Source organism: Volvox carteri (genome assembly GCF_000143455.1).
Source record: "Volvox carteri f. nagariensis unplaced genomic scaffold VOLCAscaffold_1, whole genome shotgun sequence".
In the NCBI taxonomy this organism is placed as follows: domain Eukaryota; kingdom Viridiplantae; phylum Chlorophyta; class Chlorophyceae; order Chlamydomonadales; family Volvocaceae; genus Volvox; species Volvox carteri.
In genome coordinates, this window is record NW_003307545.1 from 284,854 (window position 1) to 309,458 (window position 24,605).

Sequence of the window (24,605 nt, forward strand, 5' to 3'; positions counted from 1 at the left end):
GGGCCGAGTGGCCAATCCACCTCCTCCGCAACCTCTTTCTACAGAGGCCGGGTCGACCCATCGCCGCCCTGGCCACTACAGCCGCCGCCGTACTGCCGCCGCGTTGCTACAGCCATCACCGGGGCTCCCTCCGCCTGGATGCATCGACTGTCTCGGGTGGTGGTGGTGGTGGTAACACTCGCGGGCCGCGACAGCCGCCGCTACCCTTGCTGACGAGAGCGCTACAGCTCTCCCGCCCATCCGCCGCTGGGCGGAGGCAGCTCCCGCTCCTGACCCCCGCAATCCTCCTCCTCCTCCTAGGGGGCCACCCTCCGCTGCGTCCGAGGGGTAATATTGACGCTGGTGGTGGTGGTGGTGGTGGTGGTGGTGGTGGCGGTGGTGGTGGTGTCCGTCCTCGGTGTTTCAGTTCTCGGAGGCCACCTCTAGGTTCCCCTCTCCTGGGTCCTGGGCCTCACCCTGTTTCGCCAGGTCTCTGGATCGATCCCGGAAGCTCCTCGCGAGCCTATCCGCGTCAGTCCATGTCCGCCTGTGCTCTCCCGCAGCCAGCCGTCATGGCAGCGGCACCGGGCGGCGGTGAGGCAGCAGCGGAGGGGGGCCAGGGAGCTGCAGTGTCTGTGGCGGCGGCTGCAGCGGCAGCGGCGACAGGTGAGGCTACTGCGGCGGTTGTAGCAGCCGATGGGTTGCGATTGGGGCAGCCCATGGGCAGGAAGCGGGGTCGAGGGTCCCGCGATGGGGCTGACGCGGCGGCCATGGCGGCAGAGGTGGGAGCGGTGGCGGCCGGAACGCAGGGGGCTGAACGCAGTTTAGCGACAGCCGCACGGCCTTCACGCAGGGCTAAGGTCGCGGCGAGTGCCGCCATCAGCGCCGCTGTCAAGGCGGAGGGAAGCCGCGGGGCCGCGGGGAGCCAAGGGCTGGGGAGCAATTTGGCGGTGACGGCTGCGTCAGCGCCGGCACCCCGCAGCCGGCGTTCGGCAGCGGTGTCGCGGCGGGGTGGCGGGGAAACTGCGCGGGAGGCGGAGGCGGGGCCGTCACGCTCTGGTGGCGGTGGTGAAACAGTTAAGGACGCTTGCAGCGATGGTGACGGTGAAGGCATTCAAAATGTTGGCCAGGCGGCGACGGAACCCGTGTCGTACAAGGCCCGTCGCCGGAAAGCGACGGCGACGGTGGCGGTTGCGGCAGGATCCGCCGTCGCAGCGGATTCGGCGACGACTGCTGTGGAAGCAGCCGCTTCTCCGGGGGACCGACGGGGGAAGAAGGCGGCGGTCGCCGTCCCACGGGTCGGTGTCCTGCCGCCCGAGGAGGCCGCGGCGCTGCTCGGTCAGCCGCTGCTGGACCTGGGCGAGCTCGTGCCAGGTGCGGTGTGAAACCTCGCGCAGTACGGTACGACAGTCTATCATACATCATTGTAGACTGAGTGGGCAAGTGTCCAGGAGCGGACTGCAGCATTTTTCCCGCCGTCCATGAAAACCGCAACTTCCCCGCACGCACACGTCAACTTCTTGACGTACATGATGGTATGACACAGCTTAAGCTGCAAGGCATTGAGAAAAGTGCGCATAACGTGGAAACGCCCCAACAATGAAGCTGCTACAAAATAGCACAAAATAGCATTAACTTTATGCATTTGTGTATGTTTTGTTAGTGGGCACATGTGGACTATGTGTTGTGACCTCAGGCGTTCTCGTGCGTCGGCCATCGGCAACAGTCAAGACGCCGTACGTCGCAGATGTACGGCTGTTACAATCGCCTTCGGCGCTTGCCGTCTGCGATGGCAGCGCCAGCGCGGGCAGCATCGCTGGCGGCGGCGGCGACGGTCCGCTTGTGTTGGCCCACGCTCCCGCTCTGGACTGCGCGGGTATGGTTACCCCGGGTTACACTGTCTACCTGAGCGACTCCCGCGCGACGAGGAAGGAGGGCGCTCCATCAGCGACCACCTCACATGCCATTCAGGTTGCAGTACAGAGCAGTACGGGACCTCGGGGCCGGGGAAGAGGGGAAAGGGAGAGGAGCGGGTTTAGGTCTGGGGGATTCGGGGGTTTTAGGGTTTCACCTGGCGCGTCGGTCACGGCGCGAACGGATCCATGCACGGCGTGCGCATGGAGGGTGCTCCGTCTGGTTGCTAGCAGCCCGCGTGAGGTGGTGGGGTTACGTTAGGGTAATGGGTGGTGGGTACGGGAGTGAAGTCGCACAGCAGGGTCTAGGGGATTGAAGTGGTTTGCCGGATGACGCCTTGGACCCCGCGACCCCTCCATACTACTGAACTACAAAATCTGCCGAGACCCCATGTGAATCTTAGTTGCCCCGGGTCTTGCGGCCTGAAGGTAAGCGGTCCCCGCTCGCTCGTGCATTGACAACAACAGCAACAGCAACGTAACCAACAAGTTTGCGTTAGGTGCGCTACATTCTAAACTACCAACTGCCAACCACCAACCGTAACTGCCAATATCCCATTTTCTCCTCAGCTGGTGGAGGACCTCCGACCCGGGGGTCACGTAACCCTGGTGGGAAGCCACCCCCAGCTGGCGGAGAGGCTGGCGGCGGAAATGATACGACGGCGTTGCCTGGAAGAGGCGCTAGGGCCGTACGACAGTGTGGAGACCCAACGGACGTACGGCAACACACGTGTGGATTTTGTGCTGCGGATGGCAGATGGCAGCAGGTTGTGTGTTTGTGGGGGGGGAGGGATGAGGTGGACTGGGGGTTTAGACGGGTCCCGTGTAGGTTTTGGGGGGAGGGGCGCGCGGGGATGACAAATAAACACAGCAGACGATCATATGCGCGGAAGCCGGGCCTTATGTTAATTATTTTTTCATTCTGGCTCTCAATATATTTTATAGCAATCCTGATCAATCATCGGAACAGAAACAAGCGGGAAAGTAGTTCGTGCCTGAGAACGTGAAATGAATTGAGGACGCAAGAGCGCAAGGGAGCCAGCGGCGAAACGAAGGGAGATAATAATTGACAGATGGCTCCAGGGTGGGTTTAGGCGTTGTTAAGTGTTATTCTTGGGGCATGATGATATGGCCCTTGCAAAGGCCATATCGCTTTGGGGCAAACACGACACGACACGACGTGACCGTTTGCACGTGCGTGTGTGTTTTTCATGCTCCTCTGGCCCCATGCATGATTTCCTCCCCGCTCCGTCCGCCCGCGCTGGCCGGGTTGGTGCGGCGCCGTCGACCTCCGCGGTGATTGCGGCGGCTGCAACCCGTTTGCTACGGCGATGGTGCCAACGGCTTCTGCGATTGCGGCGGCTTCTGCTACAACAGCACTTTGCTTGAGGTTAAGAACGTGGTGTGCGCTGACTTCCCGGAGGGAGAGGTTCCTCCGGGGCGCCCGGCTGCGGGGGTGTACACGGCTCCCCCCGCCCCGGATGGCAGCGGCTATCGGCCCACTGCGCTGTTTCCACACGGCGCGCCGAAACCCAAAATCAAGGTGCGGTGGGGCCTTACCTGGCGGACGTCGCGTACCTTGGAGGAGGAGACGTTTGCTCTGCCGCGGCTGGTGCGGTCTCTTTTCCCTTAAACCTAGTGGTTATCTTGTAGGTGATGTTATACGGCACGTAAGGTCGTGCAAAGTGCTTGTTGGGGTGTTGGGCGCTTCATGGCCAGATGCAGCCCAAGGCAATGGAAACCCTGGAAACACCTGTGCGCTGGGGCTGGGGGGGGGGTATTTACAAGGCGCGTGCCGTGCAGCCGTACATACGCGTACATATACTCCTTTATCCCCTCTTCTCCACTCCCTCCTCTCAGGTGGTATCTGACCGCGCCATTAAGCACGTGTGGGAGCTTACTGAGCTGCACCGAGCTGGAGCAGCCGCTGCTGCTGCTGCTGCTGCTGCAAGTGCTACTGCCGCCTCCGGACCTGCTGTTGCTGCTACGAACGCCGGGCGCCGCAATGGACGCCAGAAAGCAGCAGTAGCAGCAGCAGATTCTGGAGCGCGCAAGGCAGAGGCGGCAGCGGCTAGAGCAGCAACAGCAGAAGAAGTAGAATCAGCAGCAGCATACGAGGGCAGTGGGTGCAGTGCCCGCCGCGGTGTGAATGCCGATGGCAGCGGGTCCCCAGCTGGGGATGCATCCTCCCCGCGCGCGGGTCTTCGCGCCGCTGTGCTGTTCATTGTCAACCGATGCGATTGCGAGGCCTTCCGGCCCTGTCACGAGGCTGACCCGCTGTTTGCGCAGGTGCTCAAGGCAGCGCATGAAGCGGGTGGGTGGAAAAAAGGGTTGACCGGGCGATAGGTAAAGGTAATAATGAGGGTAGATTGCGGGAGTGGTAGAGGGAGTGGTGGAGTCATAGTGATGGGGTTGGGACGGATGGTTTATGGGGGTGGCCTTTGCGTGTGCCTAGTTGGTGTTAGGACCGAGGTCAGTCCAGTGCCTTTCCTGCACTGACTTCATCTCGGTCTCCCGTAGGGCCCTCAGGGCGCGGATTGTTCGTATATTGAGACAACCTACGTGAGGGCATACTCGCAGGCGTTATACTCCTGGCGTACGACGTTGTGTGGAGCCTGAACGGGCAGGCGCTGCCTGGAAAGCGGCTGCCGGTGGTGTTCGCGCCGGGGGTTAGTGCCGAGTACGACAACGACCGGCTTGCCGAGGTGCTGCACTACAACGCCACCGAGCCACGCAAGAAGTGGAAGTCAACTAAGACCAAGTCCACGCAAGGTGGCGATGCCAAGGGTAGGGCTGATTGCAGCAACAAGGGCAGGAAAAGTGGTGCAGACTGAGGAGCAGGTGGGTTGTGAACAGATGTGGGAGGATCTGGTGACGAGGAGGCGGGAGTAGCCCAGTTGGGAAGTCTTAAGGGTGGACCTATGGAAGTCCTTAAGTTCTGAATGGGCCGTAGGGATATGCATCTGCATGTGTGCGCGCACACGCGTGTTGAGTGAGCCCAGCGGGGTGCGTACAATGCGAACCCAAATACGATTACAAGCAAACCGAATGATGTGCTTGCTATCCGTCTGTTACACCTCGAGTTGCTGAGAGGTGTGACGGGCCCTTGTGAGCCGGGGACCCAAGGGCCAGCCGACTTAACTCATTATACATTAAGGCTATATGCAACGGTCTTCTCGTTGCACCAGCAGTGTAAGCGGGATATGGTGCTCCAGCCGGGGCATTGGTTCAAAGCTGCGTTGTAGATATTGCTTACAGTCCCAGCTGATGGGTACGGCAGTGTTTTAATGATACGATTTGAGACTGGGATCGTGGCCCATTTATGTATGATGCTCATGGTTGTCATAATGGTCGAGGTAAGTTGCTCGTCACATGCCCCATGCGTAACCACGGAACGCGTGTTTTATACGTGTTCTCTTTGCTTTGTATGGAAATTAGAAGGTCGCAGCTGGGGGCCCTTATTAGGTTCGGGGAAGTGACATGAGGCGATGGTGTGTAGCATGAACAATAATAATGTGGTGTCCCGCCTTGTGTAGGGTGGGACTGGAAAGACGTCGAGAAGGAATGTATGATGTGTGAAACAGGGGGGTGTATCTTCGCCCGTGGCAGCTACCCTGCGAAACCCTGCCTTCCCCGGTATTTCGGGGCACCCTCATCCAGTCACCCTAGTCAACTTCTCAGTGGATCGCTCAGATTCCGCACCCACCACCAGCATCCAACGGAATCTGCCGGGTCGACAGCGGCCCAACTCCGTTCCTGGTCGGCTCGCAGGTTAACTTTATCCCAGGTCACCACCGTCCATCAACTAGGGGCGCAATGCCTTCCACCATCGGAAGAACTTTTGACCCTAATGGGTATCGATCCCGGGATCTCCCGGGGGCAATGATCGCGCCTTACCAGTGGTGCCAAACCCTTGTATATGGATGTATGTTGTCCTATGAAACGCGTACGGGAAGGGCACAAGCGCTGCCCGTTAAATAAGTCAGGCCCACCACGCTTGCTAAAAAACATAATACATATGAAGCCATTCGAGGTGTCCTTCTCCAGCTCCTCCAAGCCAGCGCCACCGTCGCCATCACTGCGCAATGCGGACTGCACAGAACACAGGTACATGCCCGATACACCTTCCCCGCCTATGCTCTTCAGCACTCGTTGCGATGCACAGTACTGCCAAACACAACGCCCAGCCGTTGCAGTGCAGCGTAGCGCACAAACTTCAGCAGCCGACCGGCCACCACCTCACCACCTTTCCGCCCGAGTGGGATTTTACAGTGCATTCGACCTACTATCGAAACTGCTTGGACAAGCTGATACTACGAAACACGCATCGCCACCTCCTCTGTCATCCTCTTGCCCTGCGACATGCCTATCCGCTATGTCGCTAGCAGCGACAGCCGCAAGTCATAGGCCGAAGCTCCACCATCCTATGGATAATCGCCACCTCCTACCCTTCCCCTACACGAGACGTTGCACCAAACGAGTCCCGGAGAGAGCATGCGAGAAGACATGGCTTTCCTACCCATCCGCCTATCCATCCCTCCGTCGTCCAATCTGGCCGGCATGATGGATGATGATGGCCTTGGAAGCAAACGATCACTGCCGATCACATCCAGTGCGCGGAGTGGGACACGCAACGGCAGCAGTGCAACTTCCACACCCGCAGCAGTGGTAAGCCCCACCAGAGACATGAAACCCCGCCTGCACGGTACAAGGCGATGCCCTGTGTCGTGCTACCACCTCTCCTTTCGCCCAGGTGAAACCCGCCTTCTGGTACTCCCCTCCTCCCCCCCGCACTCTGCTCGCTGCCTCCAATTAGAAACCGCTTCAAACCGACAAGCCCCGAGAAGGGCCAGATAGCTGAGACCAGATACCCTCATGGGTAGAAGGTGGGTTCCGTCCAAAGACGAGCGGCCCAAGTCTGTCGTCCCACCCTCTTTATCCAGCCACCAGTTTCCAAGGTTATTGAAGGTCTCCACCCACGCCTACCAGTTGCCGCCAAAGAAAAACACGTCTCGCTCTCCCACTTAAGTATCAGGTTCAACCACACCACCTATGCCAAATACTTTTCACAGAACGCTCTTGACCGCCTTGATGATATCATCCACTTGGGGGAGAGCTGCGGCCTCCAGGTTGGCCGCGTACGGCATGGGCACCTCGGCACCTGCGGAGTGTTGCGGAGATAAGGGGTAGCCACGAGTGTGTGGGCCATGACAACCCAACGCGAACCAGCTGCATAACAAAGATCCTAAACCCAGGCACACAGCGATGCCTGTAGTCCCATAATAAACGTCCGATTATCCCGGCATGAGTGAAGGACGGTACGCATTGGAAGCTCAAGGTCTGGGCGGGGAAATCAGTTCCGGACGGCATCCAAAGTTTGGCGGGCCGACCGGGGCGTTCCTTACCCAACCTACCTTGCCGTGGCCAGCTCCATCAACGTAAGCCGTGTTCCCACCCAATACGCACACGCATGCATACTACATTCCGACATCGGCGATGTTCCCTTCCAGCACATGCGTACACACACCTTTACGTGGCCTACTGGTAATGTTGCGTAACTCCGGCCCCCACCACACACGCACCTGTGACTCGCAGCACGGGTGCATCCAGCTCATCAAACGCCAGCTCCTGCATCAGCGCAGCGATTTCCGAGCCTACACCGCATTGCGGCCAGCCCTCCTCCACTGTCACCATGCGGTGGGTCTTCTTCAAAGAGGCCACCAAGGTGTCCTTGTCCAGGGGCTTGATGGAGCGCAGGTTGATCACCTGGCGGGTGAGTTCAGGGAGACAGAGGGGGTACAGGAAGCGGGAAGAGGAGCGTGCATGCGTTTATTCTTACGACATGGGTAATGACCATGGGTAATGGCATTAAAAGCGACATCACTCATGTCGCATGTCAACAAATGGAGCTGTGGGCAAAGAGAGACAGGCTGATGTGGCGAACCCATGGTGAAGGCCATGTCCGTGCATATGGCGAGGCAGATCAAGAAAAAACAGGAAAACACAAACAATCGCAGACATTCTGGGAATCAGGCCGTAGCCAGGTGATAAGGGTGGGTGACTCAAAATTTCGATTGCGGCGGTGGTTGCCTTGAGGTGGCCCGTCCCTAACTTTAAACCTTTCGAGCCCCATCCCTCTTCCACCTCCCTATTCCTCTTCCCCGCTGAATCCCTCTCCTCCTCTCACCTCGCAATGCACCCCTTCCTTGGACAAGTGGTCCGCCGCCTTGAGGCAGTAGCCCACCATCTTGGAGAAGGACACCAACGTCACGTGCTTGCCCTCCCGCATCACCTTGGCCTTGCCAATGGGCAACGTGAAGTCCTTGTCGAGAATCTAAAGGATCGCAGAAGAGGGTGGACGGGGCCAAAAAAGGAAATGGGCAGTGCTGGGGAGGGCAAAAACGTGAACATCAGAAGGGACACTTGCAGTTGTCATATCGCGGCCGCTGATGCCCCGGGCTGAGCATTTTCCCGGCGTGCAGGGTGCAACCCCTTGGAAACCACGCTACCATCACCGCTGCAGGAGGCAACCAGGCAATCAGGCCGCAACCATCCCTCCACTGGTAAAAGTTGTTTGTTGCTGCTGGCGCGCTGGTGGGCAAAGCATTGCAAGTGCAACTCTGCATCCCGCAAAGCGTGGATTATTAGCTAATCCTTCCCTCTCCAGATCGGTTGTCGCTGGGACCCTCGTATGCTGTTAACTGATTCCGATGTCACACAAGTAAAAGAGGAGCCTGACGGTGGAAGATCTGTCCACGGCCCCTCGTCGTACCCCTGCCTGCCATTGTCCCCAGAACAGCAGACTTCGAGCGAGTCCCTTCCTGGTCTCGCAGCTTGGACCAGCCGGTCACGCCGTGCCTAGGCCTAGTTGAACCTCCGCTCCTTCCAGCGAATGGACCAGGGAAGGCAAGGTAGATGGAGCATGAAGCGTTTTCCGCCTCCGGCGGCAACTGCCCGCCACCACTGCGTACGCGTTAAAGATTGTTGTACCGGTAGCAGTTCCCGCGCTGCCATCTCTTGTACGGCTGCTTCACCATCCTTTGTTCTGTTATTGTTGCTGCAGTAACCCTTGCCATTATGTTCAAACGTCACCGTTGCCGTCGTTGCTGTTCCCGGTGCGATCACTTGCATTCAGGAACTATATACATCCCCACCATGATGAGAACCAAAGAACGAGCTTCCGCCAGTCCCCTGCATCCGTATCAAACCCTATCCGGCCCTAATATCAACCCCTATCCACCTAATTACCGTTACTGCACACTGTAACCACCTTGGGCCATTCCCACTAGCCCAACTGCCCTCAGTTTCCAGGAGGTTAATGACCCAGCGCCGCGCCCATCCTTCAGCCGGACCCTGACCCACCTGTGCGTTCACAGGGAAGGCCTGGCCATACATAATCTCATTCTCCAGGAACACAACCGGGTCTGGGTCCCGAATGGCCGCCTTCAGCAACCCACGAGCGTCCTCAGAGTCGTACGGCGCCAGGACCTGCCCGTACAAGCCGTAGAGAGTACATACGTGCGCTAACGTCGTCATAAGAACAACCCAGTTGCTAAGATTAACGCGGCTCTGATGGACACACAGTAGCATGCGCGGATGCCCGTTCACCTATTTACGGCTTTGGTGTAGTCCATTGAGCCGGAGTGGATCTTAAAATTGTGCAAACAGCGCCTTGTGCGCCTCCCTCCCTCACGCCAGCCAGTAATCATTGGAAAGAACGTAATGGTCACCTGAACAGACAGCCGTTGTCTGCCCAAGTTTGGCCTCGGCGCAGCTGCATTGCTGGGTAGTCGTTTAATAAGTGCTGAGCCCACACGCGGCTGCCGACAGGTGCTGCATCCCTTCCCAATCCTAATCCGTGCTTACTGGCTGGTGCTTCCTGTGGCGATGGTGTTCAGGCGTGCACGGGGTTCTTACCTTAAGGCCCGGGACTGAGCTGTACCAGGAGGCGAAGCACTGCGAGTGCTGTGCGGCCACGCCCGCCGCAGCGCCGTTTGGACCACGGAACACGATGGGACAGCTGATCTGACCCGCCGACATGTAGAGCGTCTTTGCGGCTGAGTTAATGATCTGGTCGATGGCTTGCATGGCGAAGTTCCAAGTCATGAACTCGCACACGGGTTTGAGTCCCGCGAAAGCAGAGCCGACGGCGATACCCGTGAAGCCAGCCTGACGGCATTCCGGGGGGTACACGCCAAGTCTGTTGGTGGTGGTATTAAAGCTTACGCCACCTGCCTGTCGGGCCTACCTCGGTAATTGGCGTGTCCTTTACCCTATCCGGGCCATACTTTTGCAGTAGCCCTCTGGTAATCTGCAAACGGTATCATAAAGCTCGTCAGTTGTACAGTTCCGGTCTCGAGCAGTCGCACACGTGTTCAAAGAGGGCTCACCTTGTATGCGCCTTGGTACTCGCCAACCTAAAAATGAAACAATGTAAATAAATAAAATTCAAGTCATGGTAACAGCCGCATGCATTCATACCTCTTCACCAAGAATGTAGACCTTGTCGTCACGAGCCAGCTCCTCATCAAGCGCCGAGTTCAGCGCGTCACGCACCGTCATCTGAGAACAAGATCAACATATTACACCATGTCCAACTGCGTCGAGAGCTTTACATGAACGCACCTCGCTTTGCGCGCTAGCGAACCCACGGACAGCCGCAGTGAGTCGCGGCAGGCGCTGCAGGCACATATGGAGATGTAAGACCATGCCCCAAAATAAGTGTGTGCTGCTTTGGTTAAAACTTACAAAGAGAACCCCATGGTTGCGAGCTTGTTGTAGGAGACCGGGCAGCATTTTCGGGCTGATCGTGAAGGCCCGCGCGTGCTGCTCGTTGATCACGCAGAACCAAAACGTCAGCGAGACTGTATATACTGTCCTACAGCTAAGGAATAAGCTTGTTCCGTCAACGTGGACCTGCCCATTCCCCGGAAGTATTGCCGTACACGTCTTTGGCAGTAACATTTATGCGCAATTTCCTCAGGTCAGCTACAAAACGAAGACTCTGAGACTTGCGTGCCCATGTTAATTATAATTGTTATGATGTTCTGACACAAGCACTCACCAAAGGTTGTCACGCGCTATCTACAAGCCAATTAGCTACCGGCACTTCTTCGAGACGCGAGACGGAGCTGTAACAAGCTCTGCTGCTGGAATACGGGGCACGCCATTCCTATGGCGCTCTGACCAATTGCGGAGCGGGCCCCATGTCCCTCGAATGGGATTATGTATGCAAATTTGCAGGTCCTCAACGCGGCATAATGCCGGGGAAAGCTGGGTGTGAAAAGCAGAGCCTTTGAGGAGGGGCCAAGCGTATGTTTTAGCTGAGTTTGTCGCAGCACCCTCGTGCACACAAGCGGAAGCATTGTTGTACAAGCCGAAGCCCATAAGCCGTAACGCTCTTTCCCCCACATGCGCTGCCACGCATCTTCTTGTCCTGGCCTTGGTACTCCGCTGGCTCTAGCTACAATTTTTTCCCTTGAAGGCCGCAGCCGAGATACGGGTTTCGGGGCACACACCCACGCATCAGGTTCCCTGCTCCCTTCACAATCCTACTGTGCATGCCACTCCTTTGCCAAATCCGTTATTCTTTTATTGAACACACCGGCCGACACTGCTCCGTGGGCAGGGCTGCAGGTCACGTACACCCGGCACCCCTCCACATGCGCAATGCACGTTTGAGAAATGGTCGAACCTGCCTGGAATACCTCACGTACGCTTGGGTGATGTGGACGATACTCCTTTGCACCATCTCGCAGTCGTCTAATTCCGCGCCATGAGCCAATCAGCAAAAATCCACCTTCGGGCTTCCACAGAGAAACGTTGGATGACGGGCCGCAAGCCTAGGGATTTGGGTTCACCTCGCCATACCAAACACATGCTACACGCAACCGTCGACGGCATGAAATCCATGACACGTGCGCACCATTCGGTTACAGCGGTAACAGCAGGGGCTCTTAAAGCACCACCACCAGCCAGATGAGTCATTTCTTCATTTGATTACTCTCACCACCCCACTCGGAGGGGTGACACGGGTCCTGAGTTGTGCCTCCTTTTTAAACCTCTCCCTCACAACCTAAGAGGCGGGAGGAGGACGGAAGCAGCCGCCAGCACTCCTTGAAGTACCAGCAGGAAAGAAGTACCAGCAGAGGAAAGAAATACACACCACACACGAACAGCTCCGAATCCCGGCAGGAGAGCGCACGCCACTTGGCTCTGGTGACCTGCCCGGCCACCCCCCCAGAAACAGCAGTTTCTACTCGGCCTTCCACAATAACTACAGATGCTAGGAATCGGACTTCATAGGAGGTAATATGATGACATGCTATGACCGCGCAGCAGCTGCTTCATTCCGCCTTCCCCCCTTCGCCAGGCCGCAGTCGTGTCGCTCAATGCCCCCATGGCGCTCAACAAAAAAGACCGAATAGTGGCATGTAAAGCAGCAGGCAGGGACCGGTCCGTCGTGGGAAATCTTGTGGCGCTGCCGGAAAACCCGCATAACACTCTCACCGGTCGCCATCCGTTGCTTGCATATGCATAGGTATATGCTTAGGTACTAGGCTAGCATAGGTACCTGTGTCCTCATCTATGCATTTCACAGTTATACATGTCATTGATCTAATTGCGATGGAGGGAAACCCCGGAAGGACACAGACAGCAGTGCCGCGGGAGCTGGCATGGGCAGACGAGCATGATAAACCGTATGGGGGCCCCGATGGGACAGGGTGGCGAGGTGGATCGGGAAGACGGAGTAATACACAAATATATACGCACACACACAGCCGCATTGCAAACCCCGCTTTCGAAATCAGCCGCATGCGTCTAATGATCGATATGACGGTTGTTTTTCAGCTGGTTAAAGCCCACGTGCGTGTTGCACAGGCAGGGCATGTTGCAAGTGCGCAGATTACGCAATCGCCACCCTCTGCTTTTACTTGGGTAAGTGTTACCCTCCCCCACGTGGTCGTACATTGCCATCATCTCCCACCTGCAAGCCCTCCTCCGCATCACTAGCCACAGAAAACACGACACGACCGTCCGGGCACCGTGCAGACCAACCACCACCACCACCACCAAACGTCACAATCACCGCTATCACATTATCTTCGATGTTCTGGCTCCGCCCCCAACCGATCAAGAATTAAGTTGCAGCCAGCAAATAGGTATCGAATTCCGTCCCCGCTGCGTAATTGTTTACGGACAAAGATGCTACATGACTGGCACACAGGCACATACATGTGCATGCCGCGTTTCTGACACACGCTCACAAACAAGCACAATACAACAAGCGATACTCCTATGTACTAAGGCATAATCTTGAGACACAGCCACCTCCCAGGACTTTCAAACGGGAGGTCTCAGCGGAGGAGTGCGGGTGCTGTGGTGGGTACCATAATTTCCACAGGGCCCACACTGCGCCATGTGCGCATCGCGGAATCACACCCTCGTTACGTCACCATCAACAACACCAGCACCAGTAATACATTCCCAAACTGCAAAACAACACGCACCGAGCAGAGACACGTGTTGTGGCACCTTCCGTTGCCATCTGCGCTTTGTGCCCTTGCCGGCAGCGCCCTCATACATGAGCATACATTTAAAAGCGTGCATGCATACATATTTATATGCCCGCGCACATTGGGCGTCACACACATACACACATATCGTACACACACGGAATACTAGCACCCCAGCGGTAGTCAGTGGTGGTCGCCAGTAACTATCGCGACGCAGCGACCCGATACCGATATACTCATTGAACGCCAAAAGTCTCTAGCAAAGTCTCTTGCCTCCTTCGCTCCTCCTCTGCTCGCCGACAAACTCACGACCGGACGTCTGCTTCCATATCATTTTAACGTCTCACAAACTGACAACTAACACCGTCATTGCGGACTGCGTCCGTCCAAGTCAAGACTCTCAGAGGACCGCCGGCGGCGTGCCGTACAAGCTGTACCTAATCGACGCGAATACACACACTTCGCTCCGCAACCCACTTAACCGCATAAATGCGAACATACATACATAAATGGACACAAACGCTGTTTCTTAGCCAGTCAGCCAGCCAGGTAGGTAAGTAGATAGATACAGATATGCTTGCGGTCAATGACAGAAATTCGGTACGGCATTTCTCAGCGCACATCTTCGTACCACACGCACCCCCCCACGGGGCGGGGGGAGGTTCGGGAGGCGTGTCAGCTCCCTCAGTCCCCCCAAACTCTCAGACCCTCAGGCCGCCACTTCAAACCCCCAATACCCTGACACCCAGCCGAAAGCAGTTGGACAACAATCCCCCTAAGGTAATCCCTCCTTTAGGTGAGCGCCTTCCAACTAAACGTAGCTGAGTGGTGCCCAATAGCAACACCACATCTCAGTGACCCACTACCGTAAGACCGTACCGGGCATCCTTGCCATACATGGCGGCTGGTGCCCCATGATCGTATATATGCCGTGCGGGCATCCAATAGTGACAATTAGTGCAGACACGCAGATAATTCATGAACATCATCCGCACACTGCGTGACGTTTACCAGGCCCTATCATACCCGTTGCGACATCAGGCGGTGTGATGCTGATGCTGACGCCGGGGGGAAAGGGACAATAGAGAAAAGTTACTTAAGGATAACTACATGTTTTGTTGCCAATGAACTAAGCAAACCAGGAATGCAGATATCAGCAGGGGCCGACGGCTGGATGCGCACAGCCGACCATGAAAACATACTCAAAGATCTCACAATTTACGATATGCCTCTCACCTCACCGCAGTTGAAAATGAGGCACTTCATCACAGTGGAATCGCCTCTTAAGGAGTTGGGAGTTTGCTTGTTGCGGAAATGCCCGCATACAAACAATCCAACACTGTTCCGCCCAACCAACCGGCCGCGGTATCCGGGCCGCGGGTCCTGTTGTCGCTGCTGCAACGGCGGTCACCCCAACAAGGCACCCTGGACCAAACGCAGTGGCGCAGCCATGGCCAATGGGATCCGGTCGAATCACTCCGGGGAGCCGGGTTCTTGTGTTACCCCTACCCCCCGGGCTCCCGGGGGAGCGGCGAGAGGCCAGCCTGCTGCCAAGCACAGCTCAGTAATGGCGCGGCCTTTCAAGGATGTGCCCGGGTGGATGCCCAGCAGTAAAGCAGGATTGTAAAACCTTAATACCGCGGCAGGTTACCTAACAAGCTCACGTCGGAAAGCAATACCAGCAAATAGCACGGCAACAACAGCAGCAATAGCAGCAGATGAAGTAGTGCAACATGAAGCTTTTCCTTGAAAAGCAGTACCGAGAAGCCAGGAAAAACGACAAGAAATCGCAAATGAACATTCTGGTTTCAATCCCTCTGGTTTTCACTATAGTGACGAGGTGTCATGAAGTACAACCCAACAACAAGACGTACGCAGATACATACATATGTATGATGCAGCCGCATTTCTCCGTACAGACAAGCACACACACGCACACACACCACAACAACAAACAACATCAGCTGGCGACGACACACTCTTATGTGTCATGTCTGTACACACCTGCAACAGCAACAGCAACAGCAACCCACCACGCATCCATTCTCTCATAATAGTGCTCAACGCTGCAGCCCACTATAAAAAGCCGCGAGGGATCTCCTCTCTCGCCCGATGGGGAATGGCGCGCTCCGCCCAATGTCAGACCTGGCAGCGCGCCTCCCCGCACGTCCCAACCTCCCGCGCGTCCCCAAATCAGACCGGATCGCATCAGGTAATCAGTCAGATCGCAGCTGGTCAGACGAAGAATGCCATGGGGTCCGAAAAGCAGCCTCCGCCACCACCGAACCTGCCGAAATCGTACGACGACGTTGATGGTATGTAGCTGCATGTGGTGGTGGCCTGTAGCGGCTGGAAGAGTGCCATGATGGGTTGCTGTTGTTGCTGCTGTTGGTGATTGAGCAGGTAGCCGGCGCAGCTCCCCTCCCCAGCCAAATCCAGCTGGAAGGGCATGGCCATGTTTAAATCTGCTGCCTGTGGTCCGGCGGGCGAATGCGTTTGTGTCACAAGTGACATGGGATGGGCTGGGGTAGGGATAGGACGGAAATGGTCCGGGAGGCGGGCCGGGAAAGGTGCTCCTCATCACCTTTCACCCAAATCCATAACATGCCATCCGACATGTTAAAACACACAACTCAACCCAGGGTAGCCCCGGGCCCGGTCGCCCACACAGGAGGTATGTCCTTGCGGGTACATAACGAGGGAGGCGGGGGCAGAGGGAGAGGGAGAGAGGAGAGAGGAGAACCTGCAGAGAACCTGCAATCTAGTGTTGTATCATACATGTATAGACATTGCGGACCACCCATTGCCTTATTTTAAATGTGCTCACCGGCCCACCGGCCCAGGGCGACTCGCCGAGCAACACGGAGCGGATGTGCAGCTGCTGCTGCTGCTGCTCCTGGGTTGCAAACAGCAATTGCTGTTGCTGCTGCTGTTGAGGTAGTGGCGGTGCCAGCATTCCGCGATGCCTTCTTTGCGCCGTGGTCAGCTGCGGCAGGGGGGACGAGGACCACTTCGAGAATGCGGCTGGGAGGCTCAGCGACGCCTTGCAACCATCGCACGCCATAGATATACGTCCGTACATATATACTATCCCAAAACGGATCAAACGGGATGGCAGCCTACATCAAAACGCAGATCTAGGGTTGCAGTGTCTGTTTGTCTGTCTGTACGTTAGTCGCATACGTCTCTGCATGCATGTGGGTACGTGTGCATGTGCATGCTTGAAACGTCACAACCTTCATGGGTGTGTATGTGTATGTGTATGTGTACAAAGGAAAGGACGCGACCTTTTAGCGACGCGGCGATATCCTTTCGGCCGTCATGTAAACATAATGGCCGGCCATTGTCTCCTAACCTTCGCTGCTGGGTTGCCTGACACGGAAATGGCTTACTATATGTGGAGAGCATCTAATGGCCATGGGGCTGCCGACCCCCAGCAGCCGGCACGGAAACCGGCCCAATCCATAAGCCTATCCACCCACCCCGCCGCCCATTCACCTAATACCGGTACGCACCTCCGAGGATGGTAGCAGAGTGATGGGCTGTAGCTGCAGCGGCATCTGGGTGAGGTGGCATGAAGTAGCTGCTGCAGCAGTAGCAAGGGGTGCAGCGGGCACCTGGGGCGAGCAGGAGGAGGCCCAGGACGGCAGCCCCGAGCAGCCGCCGCTGAGTGCAGAGGAGGGCGCGCCGCTGTAGCAGGAGGACGACGACGAGGACGATGTATTGACCAGACGCAGCCCTGATTGTGCGGCTAGAGCCTGCTGCTGCTGCTCAATATGCTGCAGTTGCTGTTGCTGCTGTTGCTGCAGTAGCACTTGCTGCTGTAGCAATTGTTGTGACTGCTGCAGTTGTGGAAGTTGCTGCTGCTGCAACAGGGCGTCCGCCCAGCCTTCCGGCGTGTCGAACACGTCCTCGTTCTGCATGGTCGTCTCAAGGCTCTCCATAATGGACTGCCACTCCAAATCGTCCTCCGGAGGCGAATCCAACAACGTGGGCATGGATGCGACCGGCTGAAGGCCCTCCGCCGTCTGCACCTGATGCGACAGCAGTAATTGTTGCTGCAGAGGCTGCGCTGCCCCAGAAGGCAACGCAACGTATGAGCCCAGGAGGCTGCTACTGCCGCCGCCACTATCCCCCAACGGGGCCAATAGCGGCACGGACGGGGAGCGCGCGCTGCATCTATCGGTGGACGCGGAAGCAGCGATTTCGGCTTTAAACCCGACCCCAGCCACCGAAGAAAAGCGCACCGCCGCCAGGCAGCCCGCCGAAGGCGCAGTCATGACCAGATCCACGGAACGTATGGGGTACGGCGGCGCCCCGGCGGCGGACGCCGTAACCGCCGGTGTGGTAGCGGTGGCTAATAACTGACAGGGGGCGGGCAGACTGGGCAGCTCCAGCGGCGATGCAGACGTGGACGTCTGGCGCGCGAGCGGCTGCCCAGTAGTGGTCATGGTCGCGGTACATACTGAAGAGGTGCGGACCCGCTTGCTGGCGGGCGGGAACAGATCCAAATCCAGGCGATTGAGACAATCGGCTGGTGCCGTCCGCGGGGAGGAGGCTTGCGCACTACTTGGCTGCTGGTGCTGCTGCTTGGGATGAGGATTAGGCGGAGTAGGATGGTGGGAAAGAGGGGGACTTGGTGCACCAGTAGATTGGAGCCGGGTCGCTGCCGGCGCCGCGGGTGCCGCTGCGGAGCAACATTGCGCCAGGTGTGGATGTGGGTGGGCCTCGTCGACGGCGGGGTGGACCTCCCCAACCATAGCTGTAACACTACCACTACTACCAGCAGCAGAAGGCATGTGGTCACATAGCGCTGCCGCCGTCGCCACAGCAGCAGCAGCAACTGGAAGCGCTGCGGCCGAAGCCGCGGCTGCTGCAGCTGCAGGCACCGCCGGCACTGGCGAGCATGACGGCGACAGCGACAGGCCCCCCTCCAGTGTCCCCTGGGACGTGGGCGGAAGGGGCTTCCCATCGTCCTCCGTCTCCACCACCACCTCGTTCTCCTCCTCATTCTCCTCCGTGGAGTCCGCCCATTTGCGTGTGCAGGCTGCACGGTGGGCAGCCCGCGCAAGAGTCGCCCGGCGGCCATGCGGCTGCTGCTGTTGGCGGCCGTCGTGATTGTTATGATGACCACCCGTGGACAAAGAGCGGCTCAGCGGGGCGTGCTTCGTCTCCGCTACAGCAGCGCCGCGCCGCGCCACGTTGCTGCGCCGCGCTGTCATCACCGCCGACAGCGACGGAAGCTGCGGTTCCTCCCCCACGGCCTGCTCCGCGGTCGGATGGTGGTCGCCATTGCTCTCTACTCCCTGTCCCTCTCCATTCGCCTCCACGGCCTCCTCTTCCTCAGCTCGCTCGTCCTCGTCCTCCTCTGCCTCTAAGTGGTCGTGGTGCACGTCGTCCTCTTCCGAACCGGTGCAGATGTTGGTGCCCGACAGCGCAAAGCCCTCCCCGGATCCCTCGTTAAGGCTGCTGCTGTACTCCGCAGCCTCACGGGCCGCCTCGGGGTCGGCCATAAGCGGCTCCAATTCGGGATAATTGTCCACGAACCTGCAACACAGGAAGAGGATAGAGGAAGGAGGTTGACGAGAAGGGAAAGTAGGGACCGGGGGAACGGAGGGACTGCGTGGACCGGGACCGGGAAGGTGGTGGTGGAGATGGATGGACAATGCGTGGGAATGGAGGTGGTGCTTAAGGCAGTTGTACGGAGAGCTTCGGAGCATAGGTGGGCGGATCGGAGGGGAACGGGGCTGGTACGGCACGCCGGCATATTATGGGCATGAGAGGGTTGAATTGCGCGTTCGGCTTGCAGGAGTCTTTACTTCCTTTCTCGCGCCGGACTGCGCTTACTTGTTGTTAAGTGTTCCGCCGGTGTGCTTGCGCCTCAGCGTCGAGTTCCATCGGTTCTTGACTGCGGAGCAAAATATATATATTCTTGGTGGATTTAAGAAGTATCAATTATGCGCCCGAGCTACCTCGCTGTGCTCAGGGTCAGGAAGTCATCTCGACAGCTGACCAAATTAGGACTCACCCGCATTATCAGTTCTTCCTGGAAGAAGCTTGGCAATAACTGCACATGACAGAATACATGTGTGAGCGTTACACGGATGACGTTACCCCGTCTGAACGGGACGCTTGCACGGCGGGCGGCACAACTACGATCACTGAACAAGTGACTAACCTGACCATTTGTTGCCATACTTCTCATGTGACTGCAAAATGAAAGCAAGGAATGTCCTTAAACGCTCCAAAAGGTGCCTAGCGTGAAACTTATAACGACAACGCCTTCGAAACTCGCAATTGAAGCCTTACCCGCACGATGACAGCGTCTTCAAATTCACTGAAAGGACCTTTTTTAACTTGTGGGCTCAAATGGTTCCACCACCTGCAGGAACAACTTTGAGGGGTCACTGCGTTCAGGGGCTCCAGCGGCCCGTCGAGTCTCATCTCGCACCTGAGCCTGCAGGACTTCCCCGAGCGCCCAGGGATTGACTCAGCAATAGTGCTCCAGCGTTGAGCACCACAATTTGTAACTAGTTCCGTAAGCTGTTTATCCTCCTGCACGAGGTGCCCGAGCCGGCCATGCCAGTCAAAGGTAGCCTTCCACAAGATAGATTGCAGGGCCACAAAATTGGTAAACGTATGCAGAATAAAACAAAAACTAGAGTAAGGTATAAGGCTATACGGGCTTCCATGGAGGTGGGCAACTTGTAGCACGGAAGAAGCAGTGAGGGTCCGTGTGATACCGAATTTCCGACCCATTCTTACCAATGCACGCTGTTGCATCAATGAACAACCCACCTCTGGTGTCCAGGGGCCACGTTTCTCGCCCTCCCCAATGTCATCCTCTCTAAAGCTGGATTGACGTTTTGCAGACGCCCTAGGCCGCGCAGGACGCCCACTCTCCGCAGCCTTTCGGCCAGTCATCTTGTACAGAGAATTATTCAAAGACGCAGAAAGAAAATTCGGGTGTTGTGCCTTATGCTGTTGTCTGGGTGCTGTAGTTGGCGGCTGTAATTGCGTAAAAGAGGTTTCTTGCACGTAGCTCTTTTAGAACAGTCCATGATGCGGCAAGGACGCCGAGGATAGCTGCCCCAATAGTAAGCTCGCCAGCTCAGCTTTTTCGCGAGCTGATCTTGTCAAATGGGACGAGCTAACGTACGCTTGGTCCGAGCAATCTGAGTTGGCCATCGGCCAACTCAGCGTTTCAAGCGCACCAACCCAGCCTCATCCTTATAGACGATGATGTCGATGCTGTGCTCTAGAAATGACCATATTCACGAGGAAAGCATCTAGGGCATTTCGGCAAGCAAATCAGCGTTACGTTATGTTATGTTACAAGCTCGCGGAAGCTCGTAAGGCCCAGACGAGCCAGGAGGCTCAAGGACCGCGAGTTCTAACACAATCAAAAAAAAGAAAAACAAAAAAGGAAAAGAGAAGGGGTTATTAACCCCATCTGGGAGAGAAACGTAAGCGAACTCAGGCTCACTACTCGGCTATCGACGTGCGTCGCCTCATCCAGATGTTGTGTACGATCTGCGCAAGTCCGCTCTGATCATCTATCTCCATGACAGACCTCATGTTGCGCACGGGCTCGATATCAGCCTGCCGTACGCCAAGGTTGAGGAACTCTTCCCGTAGGTCGTTGTCGGCGGGAGGATCTAGCAACACGTGAAAATCATCTTCTACTGCATTATTGTTGCCACAGACCCTACACCAGCGCTGTTGGCGCGATCGACCGCCGGGTTGGCTAACCTTCAAAGGCCACGCCCCTAAGCGAAACCGCAGCAGTGACAAGTATGACCCCGCAGGGATGTAGCAGGTCGTGTGTTTCGACGTTCCCATCCAATGGGTAAGCCGGCACATCTTAACCCCTGGTTTACGGTTGTCCGACACAAATCCCCGGAGTGTTGTAATAAGACGTGGCTTCTGCCAGTCATCATCAAATCGCTGCTTCAATGTTTCCATGACAGATCTAACATTGATCGGGTTCGACGAAATGAAATTGACCTTCCCCAGACTTCATCCGTGTCCGGGTGCAGCTCTGGGAAGTGCCCTAAGCACCTGAGACCCCTTAGGGTCATGGCACCCCAGTTGGTGGCAGTACAATCAGAACGCACTGCAAGGCGTATCTCCTCACGCAAAACATTGTGAAAAAACACAGTCCCCTTCGCGAGGATAACCTTGTTCCAAAAACGGTACTTAAGTGAGGCCCAGTGAAGGTGGAGGGGCCATTGACCAAGCCCCCTAAACAACACACGATTAGCCGGTATCCTTCCTAACCCAGAGAGATGCATCAGAATCGTTGCAGCTCTACCATGCGAATCTCTAGAGGTAGCAGTACTACCCATGTGCGTCGGGAGGTCGTTCAACAACATGGAGAATAAAGTACGGTCCCCACACCTGGACTCCGTATGACAGGATGGATTTGCACTTCAATAAAGGTGAGCACTTTCTTATGCAGAAACACTTCCTCGCTATGGAACTTGGCTATCAGGTTGTCATGTGTGGCTCGCTGCCCCGCACTAAATCGCTCATCAGTGCAGGATTCGAACGAGCCATCCAGCCCGTAATAAAGCCCTAAATACCTAGCCCCTGGCAACCCACGGCATCCCTCCAAACTGCACCGTATTTTTTGCTGACTTAGATGCGACGGAGAGAGGCGATCGGAGCCTCTAAGTCTGGTTCTGTGCTACTATTGTACAGCCGTATCGAGTGACGAGTACAACCCGCCTCAGCTCTCTCGTTACAGACATTCTGCCTTCCACTCAGTCGAGATTCAGCTCGTAGCTGGCAGTTCCCCGCCCACCTCCTTCCAAGGACTGACGATTATCGGCCCCCCACTTTCCACTTCCTCCCCGGTCAATCGCAGACACTGCGCCGGGCTCGGCCAGTGGCGGGCCAGTGGAAGACGCCCGCTGAGGGGCGGCTGGACGGCCGGCGGGCCGGGAGGGGGCGGGTTGGGAAGGGTTTCCTTGAGGTCGAGTCTTTTAGCGTAGTAGCAGGGCCTTGGAAGCTCAGGAGGGGGAGCTCAGTTGGGGATCTCCCGTGGTTCCGGTGTAGGGGTCGCCTCGTGCCCCGCCGATCAGGTGGTCGTTGGGAGTTTCTTTGGGTTCGTGTCGTGTCATTGTTTTGTCGAGCGTGTGTCGCGCGCCGTGTGGGTGTTGGTGGGCCGCGCGGTGGAGGTGTCGCGGCCGGTGGGCCGCAGTTGCGCGGCCCTTGGTTGGCTGGGGCTGTGTTCTGCTGCAGTGTAAGGGCCCTTGGCAGCTGGTCTCCCCGCTTCCGATCTCGCCCTTTCAAAGCACGGTCAGCATGCACGCCAGTTTCGGCAGAGCCATGAGAATATGGTTAAGGGAGACAGGAGCACAGAACCACTGCTCGCTGCATACCGACCTTCAGTGAGGGGCTTAAGAAGGCACTTTAGGCGCCGATATTTGTGAGCAAGCAGATTCAGGTCATCTGCGATCAGCTTTAGGGGAACACGCACCCCATCAACAATGGGGGCCACGTTCTCTCCTGTAACAGGCCTTCAGAACCTTCAGCATGGTGCCATGTATACCGCGCATCTTTTGTCTCAGCCAAAGCAGGCGACGCGGAACACAATCAAGGGCTTTCTGAAAATCAACCCGACAGACAAAGAGCAGGGATGACAATGCGGCAGGGTCAATCCTGTGCCGCTCAGCACGTCCCAGAGGCGGGATGGCTGCCAGCCAGTGGCGCATTGGACCAGAGTGATAAGGTTTACAGAGGTTGGCAACACGAGGACTTGTAGGTGAGAGGAAATGGCCCGCGCTTCGTATTTCCTAGGCAACTGAGCCCGGTGTGTTTTGCTCTCTCCCAGTGGCTTTCCAGCTTCCGTATCCCTCTTCCACATGTCCGCTCAACTCAAAGCCTCGACCCCGACATGACAACAGCACAACACAACGGAACGAGGTCCTTTTTCGTCCTTTTGAAGGAGAGGGAGCAGCCCTGCAGCAAGCAATAAAGCTCCGCTGTCGCTGCTGCTGCTACAGTTGCTGCCGTATCCTCCTCCCGCCACTGACTGACACCACTACCATCAGCAGCGCGCGCATCGTGCTCTGCCGCCCCGCTCCAGCACCCGGACCGGACGCCTCCTTTCGTGTCATCAAGCACTCGCACTCCAGCAGCTTGAGAGGTGAACACACTGCGGCCCACTGTCACTCGTACAGACAGGTGCTGAGCGAGGGACGGCCTTCAGCGACCGACCTTGCCCAGGCTGGAGTCCGTCTTCGGGTTTGCCGTGTACTCCTGTACGGCAAAACACCCACACACGTGCGCGCATCACATGGAGGGTTGCGCGCCACGTGGGGCCCAAGGCAGCTCCGCAACGTCGTGGAACATGTGCCGCCTCACGCCTCAGTGCCGCCACACGCAATGGGGGGGTGGGGACTCGCATGGCCCACATGGCTAGGGGATCGGCTGGTAGTCGTAGTAAAACAGGCGAACACCACATCCAGCCACACGGTGGTGGCTCCACGTACATGTGTCGATTGCCTAAAATCCCGGGGGCCGCCGCCGCGGGAGCGGGAAACGCCCCCGAATGGACTGGGGGGTTCTGCGGTGAGTCCCTCTCCACAGTCCCCCCCGTCGGCAACACACGCGAATTATCGTTCTATAAATTCCGGTATCGGTACAAACCGGGTTAAAAATAAACCTCTCTCGCAGCCCTCGCGCGGCTGTGGTAGTCCACACGTGTTCGTATGAGGGGGGGTTGCAAAGATGCGAAATTCACTGGGTTAATCAGTGTCGCCATACCCATACCCATACCAGTAAGTGTATTCACGCAGCCGTACCGTTGTTCGTACCTGCATCTCCACGATGGCGTGGTCGATCTGCGACTGCAGCCTCCGAAGGTCCCGAATGTACAGCATCCGAAGCGCAGCGGCGGCCGTACGAAGCGCCTCACCTGCGACAAAAATGCAAAGGACAGGCAGTACGGCATGTTGGCGTGTCAAACAGCATATTGGTAAAAGCCCACGGGGGCCAGATCGCCTGCAGCTCGCATTTCCATACGCCCGTTAAGCCCCTCATCCCGTGATGTTGTAATGAGTTACAAAAAATATATATCAAGAAGAAAATTAGTAATCGGTTTTCCTCCTCATCCTCTCCGTGGGTTTTCCTCACAACCCGGCTTACCGTCCACCTCGAAGCCCAGTGGAACTCGTTCCAGCGCCTGGCT

General features: G+C 57.0%; 3 protein-coding genes across 3 annotated transcripts; 1 reads left to right on the forward strand and 2 right to left on the reverse strand.

Moving 5' to 3' along the window:
* Nucleotides 1-551: 551 nt before the first annotated feature.
* On the forward strand, nt 552-4,726 carry VOLCADRAFT_115580 (uncharacterized protein; the record flags this gene model as incomplete). The annotated part of the gene is made up of 7 exons (XM_002945583.1): nt 552-1,353; nt 1,676-1,860; nt 2,463-2,608; nt 3,270-3,435; nt 3,753-3,781; nt 4,055-4,206; nt 4,473-4,726. The coding sequence occupies 7 exons, from the start codon at nt 552-554 to the stop codon at nt 4,724-4,726; spliced, it is 1,734 nt and encodes a 577-aa protein (XP_002945629.1).
* Nucleotides 4,727-5,772: 1,046 nt separating this feature from the next.
* VOLCADRAFT_108817 (uncharacterized protein) lies at nt 5,773-10,773 on the reverse strand. The gene is made up of 10 exons (XM_002945942.1): nt 10,641-10,773; nt 10,518-10,571; nt 10,374-10,454; nt 10,283-10,309; nt 10,141-10,203; nt 9,810-10,061; nt 9,255-9,380; nt 8,080-8,226; nt 7,475-7,658; nt 5,773-7,053 (listed from the first exon to the last, which is right to left on the reverse strand). Exons 1-10 carry the CDS (start codon nt 10,686-10,688, stop codon nt 6,959-6,961), a joined length of 1,077 nt encoding a protein of 358 aa, XP_002945988.1. The 5' UTR covers nt 10,689-10,773; the 3' UTR covers nt 5,773-6,958.
* An 8,478-nt stretch (nt 10,774-19,251) lies between these two features.
* On the reverse strand, nt 19,252-20,332 carry myb11 (transcription factor Myb11; the record flags this gene model as incomplete). Its single annotated transcript, XM_002945943.1, has 6 exons — nt 19,252-19,316; nt 19,437-19,475; nt 19,587-19,617; nt 19,718-19,790; nt 19,860-19,963; nt 20,207-20,332. 6 exons carry the CDS (start codon nt 20,330-20,332, stop codon nt 19,252-19,254), a joined length of 438 nt encoding a protein of 145 aa, XP_002945989.1.
* Nucleotides 20,333-24,605: the final 4,273 nt, after the last annotated feature.

What these genes read in the sequence shown, in the direction of transcription:
- VOLCADRAFT_108817 (XM_002945942.1), bottom strand. Translation starts at nt 10,688, where the DNA reads ATGCTGCCCGGTCTCCTACAACAAGCTCGCAACCATGGGGTTCTCTTT. An exon ending in GCTCAGTCCCGGGCCTTAAG is followed by an intron (nt 9,381 to 9,809) that starts GTAAGAACCCCG and finishes TTGTACGGGCAG; the next exon opens with GTCCTGGCGCCGTACGACTC. An exon ending in CCTTCCCTGTGAACGCACAG is followed by an intron (nt 8,227 to 9,254) that starts GTGGGTCAGGGT and finishes GCGATCCTTTAG; the next exon opens with ATTCTCGACAAGGACTTCAC.